The 17,762-nt window shown below is 43.6% G+C and overlaps 1 protein-coding gene across 2 annotated transcripts in view; it reads left to right on the top strand.

Annotated features, from left to right (window-relative positions):
- Pwwp2a (PWWP domain containing 2A) overlaps positions 1 to 10,378 on the top strand; it is a 44,044-nt gene extending 33,666 nt beyond the window's left edge. Inside the window, exons 3-4 of one of the 2 annotated variants that reach the window (XM_052758431.1) lie at positions 4,543 to 4,662; positions 8,128 to 10,378. In XM_052758431.1, coding sequence (XP_052614391.1) covers positions 4,543 to 4,662; positions 8,128 to 8,141 — 134 coding nt within the window. In that variant the 3' untranslated portion in view covers positions 8,142 to 10,378. The remainder of the gene's footprint in view (positions 1 to 4,542; positions 4,663 to 8,127) is intronic. The other variant, XM_052758437.1, reaches the window with a different exon arrangement.
- The last annotated feature ends 7,384 nt before the right edge of the window (positions 10,379 to 17,762 follow it).

The following is a 17,762-nucleotide window of genomic DNA, read 5'->3' as shown; positions in this document are numbered from 1 at the left end:
GACAGCCAGGGCTATACAGAGAAAGGCTGTCTTAAAAAAACAAAACATCAAATTATATTGTGTGGTAAATTTTAGCCAGAGTGTCTCTAACTGTTCAAGGTATTTTGCAATCATTGCTGTCTCTTATTTAACACTCATGTAAGATTCTCTTAGAAGCTATTAAAGAAGCCTGGTGTGGAGACAGGAGAATCCTGATCTGAGGCTAGCCCAGGCTACTGACTTACTTTGTGTGCCCCCATAAAAGCAAAACCAAATCAAACTATCGAAAGCCCGAGGAATGTATTTCCTCCCTCTAGAAAAATGAAATGGAAGCTTTTTTTTTTTGGTTTTTCGAGACAGGGTTTCTCTGTGTAGCTTTGTGCCTTTCCTGGATCTCGCGCTGTAGACCAGGCTGGCCTCGAACTCACAGAGATCCGCCTGCCTCTGCCTCCCGAGTGCTGGGATTAAAGGCGTGCGCCACCACCGCCCGGCAAAATGGAAGCTTTTTGTTTGTAACTTACGGAGGTTGTCGATGTAGAAAAATGAGAGTGCTATCCAGATGTGAATAAAGGAGCTAGTAACAGTTGGATGGCAAACAGTTTGCCATCAGCCCTGCTTGACAGCAGGCCATTCTCAAACAAAGAATATTGTTTTTCACTTTTTAAAAGTGTGAGCTCTTGAGCCAGATGCGCTAGTCTGCTTTCAATCTGTTCCTTACAAGCAGTGCGGTCTTAGGCAGGTTACCTCAGTGTCGTCATCTGTGAAATGGGCAGAATGAATAGCACCACCTCAGAATTTTTGTCTTTAAAGCAATAGAAGAGTGCCTGGTACAAGGCCTGTGTGTAGCAGAGAAACTTAATTTTGGTAGCTTTTAATACTATCTGTTAAACATTGTATACTTAGCATAAATGGAATGTTTTATTAAGTTTTTGTAATCACGGTAGCTAGAGGTAGCATATACTCCCTGGGAGTTTGGGTGGTTTTTGTTTTGTTTTGAGATTGGCCTTGAACTGTTGACCTGCTTTTACCTCAGAGTTCTGAGATTACAGTTCTTGCCACCATGTCTGATTAAACTGGCTGGTTTTAGCTGGCATTTATGGAGGCTAACTATTGGAGGTCATGGGAATTATGTATGAGCTATAGAAACCATTATTAAAGTTCACGATAGTATCATATTTAACGTACTTGAAGACTATCTAGTACTCTCTCATTCTGCTCCTGGTAAGCATAGGCATAGGTAGAAATAAGTTCATCTAGGGCTGGTGAGAAGGTGCAGTGGTCAAAGGAGCTTGCTGCCAAACCTGGCAGTCTGAGTTTGATCTCTGGGGACAAGGGAGAAGGAGAGAACTGACAACTGTAAATTGTCCTCTGACCAGCACACACAGGCTCTTGTGTATGTACACAAAAGAAATGATCATCTCCTTGTACCTGGAGGAAGACTGACTCAGACATGTAATCGGTCATCACCTCTAAATCCTCCACATTCCAAATCCTTTCCAGAGGTAGGAGAAGAATCTGAGCTTAGGTCTCCATGCAGCAGAGTCCTGTTAGGAGAGCCTTACAAAGGAGCTACAAGCTGCCCTTGTCACTTTGAAGTTGGCCCATCTGCACAGCTTCTGTATGTTCTTGGAGACTTGACATTTTAACAAGTGGACATCAGTTTACACATGTACTGAGTAGGAGACTGAATGTGGGTGTGCCATGGTCATAGTTCCCAGAGGATAGTCATTGTTTACTCATGGTTCATTTTGAGATGCTGTTGATCACAAACGGATGGTCAGTCCTTCCTTCCCCTCCAGTGTGTTTTTAGTGGAGAATCTGTCTGGTAGTGGTACGTCTTGATGTGAGTCCAAGTAACCTGGGAAGAACTCTGTGCTGTTTGTCTAAAGCTCAGACATGGAACCAGTAACTGCTTACAAAACCAGAATGTCTCTGCAAAGAGATGTCACTTCTGCATGTCATTCTTGCTCACATTGCATCATATTTGTATTGGAGTTTATGAGTGTTTAGTGGAATCATAGGTCCATGCATATAGTCAGAATCTTTCACTTTTTCAGGGCAAGCTTTGCACTAAGCATGGCCTTCTGTTCCTCGTTTCATTGATTCTACAAGGGTGATCATATACTTACCCTCTTCTGATTGCCTCCTTCATCTCTGCTGGCCCTAGGAGAGCACCATTGTGCATGCAGGATTTATCTTAAAGGACAAACAAGTAACTTCTGAGCTTGAGATCGCTGCCTTTTCCTGGGGTCCCTTTCCTTTTACTTCATCTCAGGCAGGGTTCCATGGCTCTTCCTAGTAGATAGCCTGCTTGGGTGCTAAGTTTCCAAAGAAAATTTGAAGACCCTGTGAAAGTATTGAGGGGAAGCTCATCTTTAGCATCAGCACCATGCTCCAGGCAGACTGTATTAGAACTGACATGCTGAGGTTTTATGTAGCATTTCAAGAGCTGCAGTGGAAAAAACGAACAGGAAAGGGGAGTCATCCCTGATCTTTCTGCCTCTTGTTTACATAAAGTGAAAGGCCAATTCTCTTTTAAAAGTACAGTTATTTGGGGCTGGAGAGATAGCTTAGTATGGTTAAGAGCACTTGTTGCTCTTGCAGAGGCCCTGGGTTTGTTTCCCAGCACCCATATGTGAAATGCCACCTTCAGATTTCCATGGGCACCAGGCAGGCATGTGGTACACATATGTGCAGGCAAAATGCTCATTCACAAAAATCTTTGAGGAATTCATGCATGCATAGACTATTTTGATCTTCTCCCCCTAACTGCTCCCAGATCCATCCACCAACTTCCTGTCCTGTTTTTAAAATTTATTTTTATTTTTTATTGTAACCCTTGGTGTTCACTCACTGAAGCATGATTGACCTACTAGGGCTTTACCCTTAGAGAAAACCGACTGGTTTAGCATGGTGGTACACCCCTTTAACCCCAGCACTTGGGAGGTAGAAGCAGGCTTATCTGAGTTCTGGGCCAACCTGGTTTACGTAGCAAGTTCCAGGAAAGCCAGGGTCACGTAGAGGGACCCTGTTTCAAGAAACATGCACACACCAAGGGGGCAGGGAGGGGAAAACACAAGTAATTCCCTCAGCGTTTGTCCACTGTCCGTAGTCCTCAGCTCAGGTGGTGGTTGGAAGATGATCTCGGGAGTGTGATTGGACATTCCCCAAAGCAAGCGTTAGTGCGTTGGCTCCTTTTCTCCTGTGTAGTTGCTGTTGCTTCAGTTAATAGTGCACTCAGATTCTGATGTAAAACCTTACTACTATTGAACCTCTAAACTAGAATTCAGAGGTAATTGTCTTTCTACACTGGGCTTTTCAGTGTCAGGACAGCTTACATTAGAAGTTTTTATACTTTACAACTCTCCTGCTTCTGATCTGGAATTTGAATTAATTTATTGAGACAAGTCCTCACTGTGTAGCTCTGGCTGTCCAGCAACTTGCTATGTAGACCAAGCTTGCATGGAATGCAGAGATCCACCTGCCTTTGCTTCTGCTGAGATTTAAGGTTATGCATAGTAATGCCCTGCTTGATTGTGATTTCTTTCTTTCTTTCTTTCTTTCTTTCAAAGTTTTTCAAGACAGGTTTTCTCTGTGTATCCTTCGCTATCCTGGAACTCTCTGTAGACCAGGCTGGCTTTGAACTCATAGGCATCCAACTGCCTCTGTCTCTGGAGTGCTGGGATTAAAGGCATGTGCCACCACTGCCTGGCTCTGATTATGAATTTTAATAGTAAATAATAATAATAAGTGAATAATCCCAGAGCTGGCTGTGTTGATAGAAGTAAGTATGCAATCAAATACCCTTAAAAATAAAACTGAAAGCAGAATGTGCTGGCTCATGACTGCAATCCCAGCACCTGGAAAACCACGGCAGGAGTTTGAGGCTAGCCTGGCCTACACAGAGTTCTAGACCAGCCCCAGGCTGTAGTGTAAGACCCTGCCTCAAAGCAAAACAACAAGTCTTAAAATAGTAGTTTTTCATTTGAATTACGTTCAACATTTAAGGTTCTGTTCTCAGAAAGCTTATCATGTTAAAAAAAATGTTCTTCTCAGCCAGTTAGAACCAGAAGCTATGCGAGGGCGATCATTAATGTTCAAGGAGAAGACCATCAAAAGATGGTCTTAGAGCTTCCGAATGATGTAATATGCGTGAGGTGAAAACTTAAGCCTTCTGGACCATCCAGATTGAGACTGCTCCAAGAACAGGCTAGTGTTAGATGCTAAGCTTTTTTTCCCCCCCTCAGGGACATAAAATGTGAGTTAGCATTTTCTCTTTCATTTGTAGGGCACCTTGCCAGGTTACATTCTGCATCTAATGGCATGTGCACACAAGAGTGCCCTCTCCTGACCATGGTTGGGATACCATGGGATAGCCACATGGCTATCGAGGCTCTGCAGAACCAAAGCTTTGTTGTCTGAGGCTGGCAAGTTATCCAGAATAAACCCATTAGGAAGATTCAAATTAATTTTGGTCTTTTTAAATTTTTTTTTTTGTAAGATGGATTAAAAAGAACTCAACTGACTGCTCTATTTTTGTTAACTTGGTTTTTTCTACCATAGGTCTCAACAAATGGCAGCTATTACATCAGACAGTGACGAGTCCTGCTGCTCCCTTACAGTGTCTGACAGACCACTGTGGATTCAGACTGGGAGCATTGAAGTTAACAGTGAAGCGGGCAGGTCTGTCTGTCTTAAGCCCTGCCATGAAGTGAAGAGGGCACCATATCATCACTTAACCATCCCTGAAGTAGATTAGGCTAGCCTTCAAAAGACTCATTAGTTTTCTCCTAATTTTTCATTGACCTTGGTAGTTGGGTATACTTCCTCTAGGTAATCATTTCCAGGAACCAAAAGCTAGTTTTCTAGAGTGGAGCCTCCTGTGAGCATCTATATTGAGAGCAGCCTTGTGGTGGGAATCAAATGTTACATTTAGGCTTATGTTAGATGGTAACTGATTGTTCCTGGAAATCCGGGACTTGGTTATTTTTTCAATTTCAATCTTTGTTGCTTTAACTTCTTCATTATTTACTACTGTATGTATAAGACTATAGGGGATGGGAATGTGACTCAGTTGGTAGAGTGCCTTTGTCAACTTCCACAAAGTTCTGAGTTCATCCCCAGCACTGAGTAAACCAGACATGGTGACACATGCCTGTTAATCCTAGCACTCAGGAGGTGGAGACAGGAAGATCAGAAGCTCAAGATCATCCTCATCTGCTCTAGTGAGTCTGAGGATAGCCTAGGATACCTGAGAATCTGCCTTTAAAAAGAGAAAAAAAAATGCGTATGTGTATGTGGCCAGGCATGATGGACCATGCCTTTAATCCCAGCACTCGGGAGGCAGAGGCAGGCGGATCTCTGTGAGTTTGAGGCCAGCCTGATCTACATAGTGAATTCCAGGACAGCTAGGGCTACACAGTGAGACCTTGTCTTTAAAAAAACAAAAAGGAAAAAAAAAAAAGAACATGTATGTGGGGCCTAGTGTGGTGGTACTTGGCTTTAATCTCAGCACTCTTGGAGGCAGAGGCAGGTGGATCTCCAAACACAAGGCCAGCCTGGTCTACATAGGGAATTCCAAGATAGCCAGGTCTACATAGTGAGACCATGTCTCCAAAAAGAAAAAGAGACAAACGTATGGATGTGAATGCTTAGTAAATAAATCTTAAAACTCATTGTTATTTACAAAAGGTGAGTCAGAACTTTAAAGGTGGTAAGATAGGATCAAAATGTGGTTGTAATCTATTTCTGTATGTGACTTAATAGACAGTGTATAAAATTGTTTGATTTTAGACTCTTACATGGTGAGAAAGGTTTAGGGATTTTGGTTGTTCCTTTTGAACTTATCATTTTATGTTTTGTTGTTTGTGTCTATTACATTTATTTATTTATTTATTGTGTGTGTGTGTGTGTGTGTGTGTGTGTGTGTGTGTGTGTGTGTGTGTATGAGAGAGAGACTATTTGCGAGATGTGTGTGCTTGGAAGCCAGAAGAGAGCTTTAAGTCCCCTGGACTGGAGTTACAGGTCGTTGGGAGCTGCCTGATGTGGATGTTGGGAACAGAACTCAGGCAACAGCAGTAATGTACTCTTAACCACTGAGTTATGTCTCTAGCTCCTAAACCTACCTTTTATTACTTTCTTTGAAAAAGTATTTAGTCTTCTGGATAGGGGATATACCAGGGTTATTTGACCTGCTGTTTGTGCAGCTTCTGGAGAATTGTATCATTGCAGATGAACTGTCATGCATCTTTCAAGCAGTGATACTGTAGCCTTGATACTGGTTCAAAGTGAGACATTTGACATTGAATATTGTGTAAAAATTTTGGACTCTCACCTAAATAGGCATGGTAGCCACCTTAACATAATCTGCTGAGTGGGTAGAGCTTTTAGTTTTCTGTACTTCTCATAGGAGTCCTTGGCTTTCTTGTTTTGGTCTTCAACTGAACTTCAGTAAGCCTTACATTAAAACCAGATTTTGAAAGGCACAGTTAGTCCCCTTTCTCCTTAAAAGGGTACATTCACTTCCGAAGTTCTTTGGGAGTCTGACTGTTAACTGTTGCAGTCATGTTAGCCAGCCATTTCATTTTCAGGAAGTTGAATTTTCAATCAGCATTAATCATCCTTATTTTCAGAAGCAACAAATACATGGGCCCTTCACCTTGAGGTTTGCAGTATTTTGGCTAGAAGTCATTTTTCATTGCTTGAAAGATGCATGACAGAGTGCCCTGTGAAGTTTATTTTATAGGCCCTGACCCAGGGCCTACATGATCAGAGCAAATGAACCAGGGTAACACTGGGAAGTTAATATAAAATCAAGTCTGTCAAACCATGGGAAAGATCTGACTTTGATGCATGTGATAAATATTGGGAAAGATAAGTGCTTTTTCTTCTTTCTGTATTATGTGTTTGTTTTATTATTCCGTTGAAACAGCATTATCTTTGGTTTAAAAATATATTTGATTCAAAGATCATCTTTCCTGGGTCTTGAGCTCCAGTTTTGAGGGCATAACTAAAGACTGGAGGGTAGTGGGCACCCACTACTTTGCATGTTAACTGTTTGCTAACGTTGGGCAGTCTGACCCTGCTGCATGGCAATGCTTTCCATAAGCCACTATGTCTACCATTTGTGCCTGGGGTCCTGCCTTTGCTCAGAAGTCTGCTAAAGATTGCCTTGTTGGTGGCCAGGTGTAATAAAGGGCACTACTGGTCAGTGCACTGAAGTGGTCTAGTAATAAAATAGTACTTTCGTTGCCTTCTGATGTGTCTGATAATGGGGAGGCACCCTCCCCCAGTCTCCTCATGGCTTTGTGTAAATAGTACACGGCTCTATAGCTGATTTTTAACGCCACTTGATTCTGTGTCTAAATTTGCTTAAGACTGAGCAACTAGCTTTGATGGTGTATACATTAATCCCAGCACTCAGGAGATAGAGACAAGGAATATCAAGAGTTCAAGGTAAGCCTTGACTGTATAGTGAGTTTGAGGTGATCCTGGACTACAAGAGACCATGTCTCAAAAAAAGGGAAAGGGGGCGGGGCCTTTAATCCCAGCAGGGAAGGCACGGGCAGGCAGTCCTCGAAGAGTTCCAGACAAGGCAGAGTTCCATGGTGAGACCTCTCTAAAAGAATATTTCAAAGAGACTGCAGGGTAACTGTGCCAGGGAAAATCAGGTGTGTCCTAGGAGTCTATCTCTGCTGCTTTGATGTATTGTAACTTAGAAATAGCAACATGTATTTTAATTTAGAAATAGCAACATAAAAAAGGTGGTCCATGCCTTTAATCCCAGCACTCTGGAGGCAGAGGCAGGTGGATCTCTGTGAGTTGAGTTCCAGGACAACTAGGGCTACAAAAAGGAACCTTGCCTTGAAAAAATAAACAAACAAAAGAAAAAAAAAAAGTCAAAATTCTGCAAATATTCCTAAGAAAAGTACTCAGGTGGTAGCCATGTATGCTGGAATTTGGTCAGATGTGCTCAGATAAAATACACAATGCTTCTACTGGTCTAGATTGGCAGTAAGCTGTATTTAAAAAGTCAAGTATCTGATTTAAAAGTAATGTGCTGTGATCCCACGATCTGTAGGGCTTCTTTTTCTCACATGTTACCTGTGCTTAACTGCATTTTCTTCCTTTTGTTTTTTTGTATTTCAGCACAAAGACATTAACAGACTGCTGCTTTCTTGGGCGTGTACCACAGTGACAGAACAAGAGCATCCGGACTGGATGAGATTGGAGTTTGAAGCTGCACTAAGAAGTAAAGGTTAAAGCAGTGGCTCACACCAGTCATCTATACGGGGCACTTGCAGAGTAGACTGAATGCAAGAAAAGGTATTAGGGAATATTTTATATATGTAAAAGAAACAGACTGCTGCAATAAATTATGCATGAGGCGAGGAGAGAAGTGATATGAACATGTGCAGGATGCACTCAAGTGTGATGCGGAAGAATCACTGACAGTAGCTTTTTTTGAATGTGAACAGTAGTTTGGACAGGCCTGCCAGGCATGGGATGGTGCAGAAATGTGGAATTGTTTTGCATACTTAACATTTGTGCTTTCCCCAAGGATTATGTTTATCAGTTCAGAAGTGAGCAGAGGTGTGTTTAAAATGGTGCTCCTGTGAAACAGCATGGTCACATGTGCTGAGGCCAGTGTTTCCTTCAGGTGCCCTAGAAACAAGAGGAAGATGAGCTGACATCCTGCTGAAAGGATGGCTAAGTGCCCCACCCCACCCACAAGTCAAATGTGGATCTTCTCTTTCTTTTAATAAAACAGGGCTGTATTATCTTGAATATATGTTTGCTTGTTAGAGCATATTAAGATGTATTTATTTGCCACTAGTATTTAACATTTTGTGCACATTTCCATAACTACTTTCTTACCTTTTCATATTTTGATCCCAAGTGGATAGGCTAGTGTTGATCTTGGAATGAAATCATACACTCCCAAGAACTAGCTCATAATTCTCCTGAGCTGGACAGGCTTTTATTATCGCCTCTCCCTTGCTGAGTGGTGCTGTTCAGAAAAGGTGACAGCATCAGTGTTGATCTGGACCTCTTTCCACAGAAAGAAGCCCTCACTTCTTAGTGCAGGACGCTCTCCAGGTGTCAGGGAAGACTTGGCCCTGGGGGACAAGTGGCAGAAACAGATCCTTGAAAACAACCTAAACTTTTGGTGCATGGAACATGAATTCTTAATAGAGACCACAGATTTTCCTTGTCTTTGCTTAAATACATATTATGAAAATCCTTAATTTTTCTTGTTTAATGAATGGAGAACACATGAGAAAATCAGATGGACCTGTTAGTACTACATTTTTAAAGCATTTTATATTTGATGGTGCCGTAATTTTAATAATAAAACTGAAGATTTTTAGTGGCAATACTGATTTATTTTTTAAACCAGAAAGATAACACCATATTGATTACTTACTACAAAAAGAAAAAAAGAAAAAAAAAGCCAAAATAAAAAAAGAAACTAACTCACAAAACTCATTCAAAGCAACACAACGGATGAACGAGCACTTGGCTCAAGAGTTCACTTTCTGTGATCTTTCTGTTTGGGTGAGATTACCCAACAGTCCATTGCTCAGGATTAGCAAATGCTCTGGGTGGGATTTTTAGATTGTTTAATATTACCTGACTGTGATTTGATTTATAACTTAAGAAGAAAAGCCGGGTAGTCTGGAGTCTAGTGAGCTTAATTGAGATCCTAACACACTGCAAGTGCTGGGAAGTCCTGACTGCATTTTACAATAATCTCTTTGGAGACTTCCACATCATGACGTCATCTTATCAAATGGGCTCAGGAACTCTAACAGCAGGGAGCTGTGGAGAAGACTTGAAGCACGGCTCCAGGCTCTGGGGTCATCTTGTCTTAGACCCCCCAACACCAGCAGTAACTTTTATGCTCACTCAGGAACCAGGTGTCTCCCAAGCCATGTGGAACATGCATGGGTTGTATCAGGAAGACCTTTAAGCTTTAGAAATATATTTGTAGAGTGATGGAATTGACCAAAAAATAATAATATTAAGAAGGCAAAAGCACTGGGAGAGATCAGGTTTTAAGAATCTACATATTTTTTTCTTTATGACAAATCCTTAAAGGCATTTTATTACAAACTAGATTTTCATTAAAAAAAAAAAAAGACACTTGGTGGTATTTAAAATCTAGACCTACCATGTTGCAACTTCATTTTTACTGCTTTAGTTGCTTAATATTTAAGCTCTGCTTCATGCTACCTTTTGTCTGTATTTCCAATCTTCACAGGCCTATTTCATTTGTAGACTTGAACGATACATTGTTTCTCACCTTCCATTTTCCTCAGAGTTAAATGTTCAAGAATGTTGTGTAACGTTATCCAATAAAGTCTTTGATTTTTTTTATTTAATTATTTAAAAACTATTTTACTGTGTAGGGGTTAGCTTTTTTGTTTTTAGGGGTTACCTTTAAAAGTGGCTTTTGTGTTTTCTTTAAAAACAAAAACAAAACAACTTTAGAATTCATCGGAGTTTTGTGTTCTGGGAAGAAGTACTGCTTCCTAAGGAGGATCTACAGGTTTTGGTCACTAAGAGGCTTTTTATGGGTCTCTTCTGCCCAGAGCCGGTTTGATGGGCCTGCACACAGCAGACTGCTTTTCTGAGGCAAACAGTCTGCCTAAATGGGGTAATGACACAGTATTGGTGAGTTTCTTTGATGGCACACATGGCCTGCAATCTCAGCACTCAGGGTTAGAGTTCAAGGTCATCCAATACATATCAAGTTCCGTTCCCCCTCCCCCATCCCCCTTCAGGTGGAGTCCTACCCAAACACACTGATATCTACCATAGCCTATAGGATTGACCTTGGAACCAGAAACTCTTGGTTGTCAGGGAAAAAAATTAGTTTCTGAAAACCTGTCAGGCAATTGAGATTTTTGTGTGTGTGTGTCTGATCTGGACCTCCCCATTTCAGTACAGCAAACTCTAGAAGCCTGCCTGGTACCACAGAGGGTAGATGTAATCTTTTCCAATTCAGTTGAGCTGAATATCCACAAAAAGGAGCCACTGGAGTCTGGATCATTTCATGAGGCAGAACTGCCAAGAGCACATTATTCTGGGGGGCTCAAACCATGCTTGCAAACAGTGTGTCTCACAGACAGCTAGCAAAGCTCTTGTCCTCAACATCTAAATACTTCTTTGACCTCATTCGATCCTTTCAGCCCTGGCCTCTGAGGACTGCTGGAACTTCAAGTCCTGAGTTTGTGGATTCCTGGCTTCCAGGTGAAGGCACTGACTAGAAGCTGCATTTTGTTAGTTAGCTCATGATGTGGCGAGTGTGAGCCCAGGTGATGGCCCGATTGAGCATCAGCCTGGCACTGTACCCGCAGCAGGATGCTGCCGTTCTTCCAGTGCGGCTGTTTCAAGTGGTGTTTCCTTCACATCTCGTGACCACCTAATGGCCTATGACTCTCAGGGCTTGATAGCAATTGTGGCAAGGGGAACTAGCAGCTGTGCCTGAGGAGTGACCTGTTGACACAGTCACTGTCACAAACTGCTCTCTGTAGACTGCCATGGCAGCTGGTGGGGGGGCGTAGGTCCTGCTATGCCCCGAGTGGGAAACACAAGTTCCCAAGTTTCTCCTCAAGTGAATAAAGAGGCAGGGGATGTTTGTGTGATGAGGTTTAGTCATAGCTTGTAGGCCTTGGAGGGGTGGAAAATTGAAAGTAACATTGAAGAAGTTACAGCCATCTCAAAAGCATTGTAAAGGTGGAGGCTGGTGAGATCAATGGTTCAGCAGGGGAAGGCACGTGCCGCTAGGCCTGACTATTGAGTTCGATCCCTGTGACCACATGATTGAGAAAACTGACTCTCTGACCTCAGCACGTGCTATAGCAGGCATGTATGACCATGCACACACACAACTGTAACAAAAAGTGTGACGTTCTTGATGCTCTGAAATACAAGAAGGGGATTTTTAACCTTGGAGGACTTTAGGTAGTCATTATGTTCTAAGGCTAGTTTAGTCCAGCTTCTCGGTCCCAACTAGACCATTTTTCTAATTTCAGGACCACTTATGAACTCTGGAGTGTGCTCAGGTCAGCTGTACACTTCAAACATTAGGTTGATTAGATTAGAAATGACTAGTAGTCCCTGTACGGTATACCGAAGAGACAGACTCCAAGCTACTTCCTGGAGCAATGAGACGAATTCACTGTAACTCAGGCTAGTCTCAACCCTGAGCCAGTCCTCCTGCCTCAGTCTCCTAAGTTCTAGGATTACATCGAGAGCCACCATGTCCAGTTAAGGTGCTATTGTGTGTGTGTGTGTGTGTGTATATATATGTAGTGGCATACACACATGGCATTTGTGATATTTGAACTGACCATAGGGCCTCATACCCACGAAGCAAACCTCCCATTGAGCTCTAGCCCTAGCACAAACTTCTTAATTATTTAGATTTTTATTTATTTATTCTTGAGACAGGGTCTTACTAAGTAGACCAGGCTGCCCTCAGCTTAGTTCCACCTGCCTTTGCTTCCTGAATGGTGTAAAAGGAATATGTCAACATGCTGTCATTAAATATTTTTAAATTTTATATGAATGAATATTTTGCCTGCATGTATATATGTGCTATACATGCATGTCCGGTTCCCACAGAAGTCAGAAGACATCAGATTCCCTGAAACGAGTTATGAATGGTTGTGAGCCATCATGTAAGTTCTGGGAATTGAACTCGGGTCTTCACCAAGTGCAACAAGTGTTCTTAACTGCTGAGCCTTCTCTCCAGACCTACCCTCCAACTTCCGTTTACATTGATTTTTTTAAACTATGTCTTGGCTGTTCTGGATCTCTGTAGACCATGCTGGCCTCAAACTGACAGATCTCCCTGCCTCTGCCTCCCGAGTGTGGGATTAAAGGTGTGTACCACCTAGCTCAGCCTCTAGCTTCCTTTCCTAAAAGGAACCCAAATGATAGAATTGAGCCGATCAAGGATGGAGTTGACAGGCTGAAAGAGATCACAGCCACCAAATCAAATTCAGGGAGATTTTGCAAGGGTTGTGTGGGTGCACAGGACTGTCACGGAATTCAGTACCTTAAGAAAGGTAGGGCCTGAGTGTTGGGCATGGTGGCACACGCTTGAGTATTTGGGAGGCAGAGGTAGGCAGATCTCTGAGCTTGAGGCTGTCCTGGTCTTCATAGTGAGTTCTTGGCCAGCTGGGACTACATAGGGACCTTCTCTGAAAAGAAAAGAGTGGGAGGGCTGGGGCTGGAGAGATGGCTCAGAGGTTAAGAGCACTGGCTCTTCTTCCAGAGGTCCTGAGTTCAATTCCCAGCAACCACATAGTGGCTCACAGCCATCTGTAATGAGATCTGATGCCTCTTCTGGCCTGCAGGTATACATGCAGCCAGAACACTGTATACATAATAAATAAATAAATACATAATTTTTTTTTTTAAAAAGTGGGAGGGCTTAGTAAGAAAAGAGACAGGATAAAGGAGTGACCACAGACAGCCAAAGGAGCAGAGGTACAGGTCTGGCAGCCGCCTCTAGATGTAGGCTAATAAGGTTGCTACACTGTATTGGAACAGCTCTGTTGAACTCCAGCAACCCTGGCTGTGCTTTTGATCCCAAGGAGAGGTTAGAGGAAAGCATATGTAGGAGGAGAGCGCCACTTTTTTTTCTGTGTGGTGTCTGACTTGTACTGTGGTCTTGGTTACCTTTAACTGGACAATCTCCTTTCAAGCACTTAGCCAGGTCCCAGCACTCAGGAGGCCGAAGCAGGAAGTTATTGAGTTTGAGGCCAGCCTGGGCTACAATAGAAGTTGCTATCTGAAAAGCAAGCTCAACAGGATAGGAAATTCAGGGCCATCTTTAGTTATATACTAAGCTCAAGGCCAGTCTGGGATACATGAGACCCTGTCTCAAATAAAGGTCCCCGACCCCCAGCAAATAAAGCTACCATTAACTTGCACGGCAGTCTCAACAGTGCCTCCTGGGCTCCAATCATACTCTTCCACTTTGACATCGCAGTTCTCGCTAAGCTGGTTGTAAAAGGCAGGGTTTTCAGGCCAGCTTGTAGCTAGAGTTTTCCTGCCTGGCTCACAGTCAGGACAAATCTCTCTCACCTGCCAGTCCCACAGCAGCTCAGACCTGACCAAGTAAACACAGAGATTTATATTGGTTACAAACTGTATGGCCGTGGCAGGCTTCTTGCTAACTGTTCTTACAGCTTAAATGAATCCATTTCCATTAATCTATACCTTGCCACGTGACTTGTGGCTTACCGGCATCTTCACATGCTGTTTGTCATCGTGGCGGCTGGCAGTGTCTCTCTGACTCAGCCTTCCACTTCCCAGCTTTATTCTCCTCGTCCCACCTACACTACCTAGCCAATGGCCAATCAGTGTTTTATTTATTGACTAATCAGCAACACATTTGCCGTACAGAGCATCCCACAGCACCAGCTTAACACTGAGGATAACACAGCCTCTGCAAAAACGCATCTTTCAGGTTTGTGTTTAACACTCGCTGTTCACTCCCACCTGCTGTCTTCAGAATGCCACCCAAAAGCCCATATCTAGCTTGAGTACTGTGTGAGCTGACAGCAGTAGTCCTAGAGGCAAGACAGGAACTCATAGCATGAAAAAAAACCCCAGAACCAAAAACTTATCAGGCCAGCTTACTTCGTTTTTTCTATTTTTCTTTTTTCATTTTACATACCAACCACAGTTCCCCTTCCCTCCCCTCCTCTCACCCCCCCCCCCCCCCCCTTGCACTCCTCAGAGAGGGTAAGGCCTCCTATGAGGAGTCAACAAAGTCTGGCACATCAAGTTGAGGCAAGACCAAGCCCCTCCCCCCTGCATTAAGGCTGAGCAAGGCATCTCACCATAGGGAATGGGCTCTAAAAAGCCAGTTCATGCACCAGGGACAAATCCTGGTTCCACTACGGGGGGGGGGGGGGGGCACAAACTGCCCAAGCCACACAACTGACCCACATTCAGAGGGCTTAGTTTGGTCCTATGCAGATTCCTCAGCCATCAGTTCAGAGTCCATGAGCTCCTACCAGCTTGAGTCAGCCATCTGTGGGTTTCCCCATCATGATCTTGCGTGCCCCCCCCCCCCCCGCCCCACGCACGCTTATATAATCCCTCCTTTGACTCTTCAACTGGACTCCAGGTGCTCAGCTCAGTGCCTAGCTGTGAATCCCTGCATCTGCTTCCATCAGTCACTGGATGAAGGCTCTATGATGACAATTAGGGTAGTTACCAATCTGACTATAGGGGAAGGCCAGTTCAGGCACCCTCTCCACTATTGCTAGGAGTCCCCAGCTAACATTCTTAAATAAGGTCCGATACCTTATCATCTATGCCAAGACAAACACAATGTCTTCTACCTGAGCAACTCGGAAGAACCAATGGCTTGGCATTCTGCTGAAGCTTGGATATAGGCCCACTACTGTGACATGAGTCACTAGGCCAGGCTAAGCAACGGCCCAGCCTCTGTAGCTGGACGTAGTGTGATGTGTCCAAACTGGCTGCAGTGCTGTGAAGACAGGCACATGCAGAAGAAGAAAACAGATTCGAAGCATGACTAGTGGTTCGGGTATGTCACCTGACGCTGAGGTAGGAAGATCACAAGCTGAATGTTATGCCGGGCTAGAGAAGTCTATGTAAGCTGCCCAAGACACAAAAGCCTTAGGGATATAACTCAGTGTTGAGCCCTTGCCTAGTATGTCCAAAGCCTGAGTTAAACCCCTAGCACAGGGTGGGGGGCAGTCAGGATTCTAAGAGTGGAAGGTGAATATAACTGGTATAAATCCACAATGTAAGTAAAAAAAAAAAAAAAGTAATCTATGGCGAGCTGTATACAGACTCACATGAGTATGAATTTACTGTATAATAGCCTGAAGTATGGCCAAGCCTCTGGAGACGCTCCACCAGTGGATAAGTACCATATGGTGTGGGTGTAGATATGGTGGAAATATAACCAAAGGGTGGGGGACACTGAAATTACAGGACAGCTGGGGATTTCTCAAAGTCTCAAGACAAAGTCTAAACCAAGATGTGAAAACTTAAAACCAGGAGACAAGCACACAGCTGAGGATGTTCTACAGACTAAGATAGAGCAGAGCTTGGAGCTAGCTGCTTCATGGGTCCAACTGCTGGACTCACTGCTGAGCAATCCTATTGGAGCCCACCACGTTTGCCACAATGACAGGGGGGCCATGCCTTTATTCATTTTTGAGATAGGGTCTCATTTTGTAGCCAGGATTGGCCTGGAACTCAGTATGCCTCTGCCTCTAGGGGGCTGGGACTATTGTGCCACCGTACCCAGCTAGTTAAGGAGGATCATAAACACCAGGGTATCATGTCCTTTCCTGACCACACACAGGGAAAAACAGATCAGTCCGATGGCCTTTCACTACCTCCCCTTGACGTTTGTGGAACATGAAAAGAGCACACACCTTCCAGACTGACACTGGGATTACTTTCTAGCTCTTTAAGATGGGTGTAGTGGCACATCTGTCATCCTGGCATTTAAGAGGTGGAGGCAGGAGGATCAGAAGTTCAAGACCATCTTTGGCCATATAGGGAATCTGAGGCTAACTTGGACTGAGTTCCTGTCTTAAGAAAACAAAATCAGCTGGGCAGTGGTGGTGAATCCCTTTAATCCTAGCACTCAGGAGGCAGAGGCAGTCAGATCTCCGAGTTCCAGGCCAGGCAGGGCTACACAGAGAAACCCTGTCTCAAATTAAAAAAACAAACACAAACAAACCAAATAGGCATCATGAGGTACAGGCAGGTAGAATCCCTGGAGAGATGACGCAGAAGTTAAAGAGTGCTTGTTGCTCTCAAAGAAGACCCAGGTGCCTTACAACCATCTGTGACTCCGGTTTCTGGGGATCTTCTGTCCTCTTCTGTCCTGTGGGCCCTGCATGCACATGGTGTATATAAACTCAAACACACACACCGGACTTGGTCCTGGGTCTCTTCCTGAAAGCCTAGGAACTTAAGTGAGGGGAAGGTGTGCAGGGTCGACTTGATTTGCCCAGCCTTTCTTCCAGACCGAGACTTTATCAGCTTGGAACTTGTGGTGACAATTGTGCTTTAGCCTCCCAAGTGTTGGGTTTACAAGTATTAACTCCTACACTCAGCTTTGCTGTCTACCTGCTAAATCTGGCATCCAGTTTCTCCAAAAGGGTACGTGTGAAAAAAAATTATACAAGTTGTACAGAAACCCTGGCCAAAAGGTATTTGGTGTTAGGTGCTTTTGGCCAACCTAGGCTATAGCGCAAGTTCCAAGGCAGTTGTCTACAAAGCTCACAGAATGACATGGCAGCTCATCTCCACAATAAAGTGCACATGTCACTGTGACACCCAACTGAGAACTAAAAGCTCATTAGCATCAACAAATGCCCAGGGAAAACAAAACAAAAAACCAAACCAACAACAAAACCTCTCCTTGAAACTTCTGCCTTCATGCATTCTGAACAGGTTCTGTTTGGATACACACATACCATTCTCAGTGACGCTATTTAAGCTGAGTTTAGCACTGATGCTTGGTCAGAACCACTAATTTCATAACCTTACAAAGCTGAAGGTTACCCCAGATGGCTTTGAGGCAGGATTTCTGAATTCTGGCACATTAGGTCATTTATTCACGATAGAGTCAAACAGCAAAAACCTTCACTAGACTTGTGGGTTCAGAATCACTGACCTTGACTGAAACCAGAATTGGTTCCAAATGTCATAGAATCTGCTTCAGCTGCTGTTATGGGAACAAAATTAACACTGTAGCCCCCGAC

The sequence above is a fragment of the Peromyscus californicus genome, unplaced genomic scaffold (genome assembly GCF_007827085.1).
Source record: "Peromyscus californicus insignis strain IS unplaced genomic scaffold, ASM782708v3 Scaffold_3__1_contigs__length_106647218, whole genome shotgun sequence".
NCBI lineage: Eukaryota > Metazoa > Chordata > Mammalia > Rodentia > Cricetidae > Peromyscus > Peromyscus californicus.
The sequence above is the reverse complement of the archived record's forward strand: the minus strand, read 5'-3'. Positions and strand labels throughout refer to the sequence as shown.